This window comes from Sinocyclocheilus rhinocerous, unplaced genomic scaffold (assembly GCF_001515625.1).
Source record: "Sinocyclocheilus rhinocerous isolate Xijiao unplaced genomic scaffold, SAMN03320098_v1.1 scaffold576, whole genome shotgun sequence".
In the NCBI taxonomy this organism is placed as follows: Eukaryota; Metazoa; Chordata; class Actinopteri; order Cypriniformes; family Cyprinidae; genus Sinocyclocheilus; species Sinocyclocheilus rhinocerous.
Genome location: NW_015662167.1, coordinates 1,409,304 through 1,415,012, shown reverse-complemented (window position 1 = coordinate 1,415,012; position 5,709 = coordinate 1,409,304). Strand labels below are relative to the sequence as shown.

The 5,709-nt window shown below is 38.1% G+C and overlaps 1 protein-coding gene across 1 annotated transcript in view; it reads right to left on the bottom strand.

Annotated features, from left to right (window-relative positions):
• LOC107727835 (rho GTPase-activating protein 39-like) overlaps positions 1-5,688 on the bottom strand; it is a 39,801-nt gene extending 34,113 nt beyond the window's left edge. The window contains exon 1 of the mRNA XM_016537849.1: positions 5,562-5,688. Within this exon, the coding sequence (XP_016393335.1) occupies positions 5,562-5,575 (14 nt within the window). The 5' untranslated portion in view covers positions 5,576-5,688. The remainder of the gene's footprint in view (positions 1-5,561) is intronic.
• Positions 5,689-5,709: the final 21 nt, after the last annotated feature.

Sequence of the window (5,709 nt, the reverse complement as noted above, 5' to 3'; positions counted from 1 at the left end):
TCCACGGGGCCGATGGTGAGTGGCGACCCGTTTCTCGCCAGAGTCCCCTCCACGAAGGCGGCGAATTCCTCCCGAGGACCATCTTTGGACAACCGCGCTCTGCACTCGGCGTTCAGACTTGCCTCATAGAAAGCGCAGAGCGCGTCGTCCGGATAGCTGGTGACGTTAGCGACCATCAGGAACAGTCTGGTATGGTCCTCAAGAGTCCTGCAGGAGGAGGAGGAATTTGGGGCGCGAGAAGGGATCCATGGGGTAAACACAACAGAAAGAAAAACACTGAGAAAAAACTGGAAAACTTTTAACAAGATTCACTTGTTTAAAACACCCTAAATTGTATTAACATTTACTATAACCATTATTTCGCTAATAAACATCTAAATAGATATAACTCTATGAAAATTAATTATTTATTATCTCCTACATAAACATGCAAATAATTGGTATCGGTATCGGTTATAAAATATCAATATCGGTCGATCACTACTCTTAAGTGATGTCAATTTAAGCTAGAGCTAAAAATGACTACAAATACAATCCTATGACAGCTGTCTGTTTGAAAGCTGCTTACTGAGATTTTTAAATAAGAAATGTCATGTATTTAAAGTATTTATAAAACGTATTTAAGGTTTTATTTAATTCCAAATTATAATATCTGGATTTCTTAAAAAGATCTATTCATTGATGGAGTGGATTTCAACGGTCAAGTACACATTGCAGCTAAACACAGATGCAACTCCAGCTGTTTATTTACAGAAGTGGTAATTGCATTACAAATTTACATTAAAAAAACATTTCAAATTTTAAAATTCAGGTAGTGACAACTGAATTTTTAATACAGTGGCAGATTCCAGTGTGTACAGATCTGAACCGAACAACTTGCAATGTAGTGACAAACAAGTTGTTGAACACTTTTGAACACTGACAGCTTGTCAAGAGGTGCGGTGTTAGAAAACCACAGATACAGGTATTACTCATCTACAGTTCTTGTTTATAATCATGAGATGGTGAAACACTCCTAAAGTTATGCAAAAAAAAAATCTTATTTGCCACAAATATCTAAACATGTTTAAAGGTGGCATGAAATAAAAATTCACCTTCATTTATTTTTAAGCGAGTAATTTTCAAATAAATGAAGTAAATTTATCTAGTTTTAGAATCTTAAAATGTGTATGCAGTGTAATTGTGGAAATCATATGGCTAATGTCTCTTGCCTTTCCTGAGACGATGATAGATAAAGCAGATAGTACTCAAGTGTTGTGGTTCAGAGAAGCACAGTAGTAAGTCAGTATCATATGCATGACAATACGTGAGAATTCCACCCGGATAATGGGCACATGACAATGGAGAGCATTGTTAGCTCAACCATCAGCCTCTATTCATTTGAAACAACCCCCTTTACAATTAAAGCTCTCACGACACCAGTGCCCAATCAGAATGCAAGTCGTGCCTCAAGGGGAGTGTGTGGCTTTGGGGTAAGGATAAGGGGTCTGAGATGCTGAACTACAACCCCCTTTCGGGAATTCTTTCTATATAAAGCAAGAAAAGTTGACCTCATTGGGATGATGCACTGCTTGTATGTGCTATATGGCTTTTTTGTCCACACTGCTGCTGATCTACTTCCTGTCTCAGTGGACACTGCTGCCGGAAACTTCTACTCCAGGCGGGAAGTCTGTAACTGCCAAACAGCAACTGTGTTAGCAAAACAATAAATCCTCTTTCTAGAGGGGACAAATCTGACAAGCCCGCCTTTTGCAGGCATGCACACACACACAACGCCAAAGGCCTTATTCAGGACAAACGAGCACACTGACAGCAACAGTGAGACGTGAATGGACATGTGTGAGGGGGTAAGACACACTGAAGTTAGCGGCATAGATGTGCGCTTAAATACAGAGTCGCTTGTCTACTACCAGCTGTCAACGTCAGTATCAATACTTCTTTTGAATGAACATCTCATTCTGAAATACAGAGACAACTGTAAAGATTCAGTAAGATAAAAAGAGATTAACTGTTCCCTGAGCTGACCATTCCTGTTGTACATGATGACTTTATCATAACGTGTCCGGTAAGAGCCACACAGGCAACAAGTTAAACTCTACCATCTACTTTAAGGGTTTAAAAATATCAAATTCAACACATCAAATTTCCTCTCAGTGTTGAGGGTCATGCTGGGTGACTGGGTGGGAGGAGGGTCAGAGGTCACCTAACCACCTCAAAGGACAATGTTGTCAAAAAAGCGAGCTCCTAGGAGATGGGAATGGGAGCCCCGAATTAGGCTTGCCTCGATAAGACGGTGCTGACCGTGATACCGGTGTTAAGCCGCAACGGTGATACCGGTGTTGTCACACGTCGATTAACCGGTGGGAAAACTTCCTCACCGCCACAACCCTACCCCGAATGCCCAACTGATTGAGTTGTTAACGTTTGTTAGTAGTGAGGTCCTAGTAAGGGCAAGATAAAAATAATGCTTTCTACCTAAAGGCCTGAAGTTTTGCAAAAGATTAGCACATTAACAGTGCAAATTGTCAAGGTGGGGTCAACAGCTGCATTTTAAGTGCGACATCCTGAACAAACACAGGAGATGAGATATAAGAAATCTAATTAATACCAATAAAACAATTCAAATAACACTAATACTAATAAAGGTGTTTCAAAAGACTCCAAATAAATAATGCAACTGTTAATCCAACTGTTATTTGCTGGCCCATTAATGTTGGCATTTAAAGCAGGCAACATGCAAACAGGCTGGTTTTGAATTAAATAATAAAAAAGTCCATGCCTTCTTGTCCTTCCACATCAAATATATTTGTTTAGAACAGTTTTGGACTGTTTTTAGTGCCTGATCTGTGCTTGATCCATATTGTGACGCGAGTAAAATAGATTATCAAAATAATAGGGACATGAAAAAAAAGGAGGGTGGGAATGTGGACTATGCATCGGTTGTTAATTGGAGGCCGATCTGAATGTGAATTTGACAGACTGGAAAAAAGGGGTTTTAGTGGACTAAATGATTGAAGAAGTCTGGTATATCACTCAACCAAATCAGCCCCCAAAAATTATCATTCAATAGCCTAAATGAATCAATAGGATAGGATGAATTTCCACTAAATGCCAACTTAAGGCAACTAGTCTGTTTTGAAAACATTTTTTGTGTACAGTTCTTTCAAAATTAATGCACCTTCAAAAGTGATGCAGTGCCAATGTCTTTACCAGACCAACAAAAACAAAATGTGACACAGATGACAGTTGAAATTCACTGTATTATTTTAAAAAACCACATAACTATTTGTGACGCACTGATTCACGGTGTATCGTTGATACAAAAGAACAGCATCATCATCTGAGTACATCTGACTAAAAAACAAATAAAACTGGAATAGAAAAGCAACTCGTTGTGCCTGCGAGGCACGCTGGAGACGGGCCATTGGATGCTTTTCACATTGAGCTCAAAGGTCTTGTTAAAACACTGGTGCTAAACTGCTGTCACAATGCTACGTCCTCCCTTTGTCTGCACACTATTGTGTACCAGACATGCAAACAGGGGAAAAACATCCTATTGTGAGATCCCATTCTGGATCAAAGATAAACCTCAGCTAGTCAAAACATACGTTTACACTCACTAGCTGGAACTGAAAAGCTGGAACAGACCACAAAAGTGCCCATCAACGGTCTCTAATCACATTAGAGTTTCTTCAGAGTAGTGCAAATCTACAACACCATCTGAAGCATTTTAAACAAGCTTCAAACTTCAGCCGTACAGAGACGTGGCTTCAAAAAGCATCACGTGTCCAATATCATGCCCCTGTTCAGCTTCTGAACGGGGAACTTGGAAAGAGGAACAGAGAGCCATCAATACTATGGCTGATCAAAGCTTGGTAGTGTGTTACATCAAACAGTTGAAGTCTTTCAACCACCTCTTTTCATCTATTTACACTTCAGCATCTGTGTCATAATCAAGCTCAGGGTGGAAAAAGAGTGTAGACTACATTTTAATTTAATGAATTTAATTAATTCGTACATCTGTAACCCTGTGCTTAACAGATGCTCTGTGTTTTTCTGACAGCGCAGCACCAGTAAACGCAACATGTATCCCCAGCTCACATTATGTGACTTCAGTGTGTCTAACCACAATAAAGGTTTTGTGGGATATCAAAGAGGGTTCTGGTGGTTTCCTGTAACCATCAGCCGATATTGAGAAGCTTTGAATATAACACTTGTGAATTAGACCAGATTCACTATCTCATCCAACACAGATTTTTGAGTACTGGAACAAAATGGGACACAAAATCGAAAAAGTATAGTTTACATATCAAGGAATTATAATATAATAAATTATAATTATAAAACAATATGTGCATTTGTTTACACACTCAGATTCAAAAAGAATGAGCCATTATGCCATACATATTTATTATAAATATGGACAAATCCCGCACTTTAGTGTATGAATGAATTGAGTATACAGGATGGTTTCTAATTTTAAGCACCATCTATTGAATTGTCACCACAGCCACACAGAATATAATTCAACAATGACAAAATATTTTTCATAGCATTTGTGTATCAGATTACAAATTTTTCTATGGTGTTGGGTGCCACTGACCTGCTACTCTTAAAATGATGGAAATTATCTAAAAATACCTTCATAAAAAAATCTTTATAAAAAGTGTTAACATCATGATTGTGACAGAAAAATCCCACAATTACCTTAAACTATTTAATAAAAATAATAAATGTCACCAGAGCCTGTGTGATATTGTTGAACTTAAAATGAGGGAAAATTGTCTAACAATCCCAAACAATTTTTTATATTTTGTATGATGGTTTGTAAATATCATGGTTGTGACAGAATTTTTTTTTTTAACACGATTACTTAACTTACAATTATGTATAAAACTTTTTTTAAAGTCTCACCAGAGCCTGTGTGACGTTATTGAACTCAAAGCAAGTGAAATATTAGAAGACCTTCAGGATGAAGGCTGACTTTGATAGTACCTGAATTATTTATTTAAATATCTGAATATTTAAATTAAGCTTAAAAGCTTAAAAAGAGGTAATGGTGTGATTAAGTCAAAAACGGAAATGTTGCTATTTTAAAAACTAATGTCAGGCAAAGTTGTGAAACCTGTTTTGTTAAATGTTTTAAGATCAGCCAACAGCCAATGATCGCCGGGTTCCTGTGAGCGAGTGTATACAGTAGAAGTCAATTCAAATCAAATACATATGGTCGAAACAGTTGGCCTTCAGCATAGATGCTGATTTAATGACACGACTGAACAATCGACAGCAGCAAACTGAGCAAAATATCACATATGACTGAACCCTCGTGAGTCGTGAGGTCGTGGGAAAATCATCGCTTCATTCACACAATCTCCATATTTTCCCTCATACAGACTTATAGGCGACTTATAGCGAATTAAGTTGTATTTGCAGTTTCCTGTAAAGTAATATTTAATTTACAGAGCTAAACTAGTTGAGCAGCTAACGTTTAAGAGACACCGCGCTAACCCCTCGTGTCAAAACTTGCTTAATTTTCTTTTTTTTTAAAGACTGAAACTTACCTTGTCCCGGCCATTCTCCTCACATTGTACGGTTCAACCACAAAAAGTATAAAGGGAAAGGGTAAAGAAGGTAAAACTTTATCCTCTAGGTCTGTAGGACGTCCTGCGCGAGAGCTTCGTGATGTGCCTCGAGTCCCAAATGCAAATA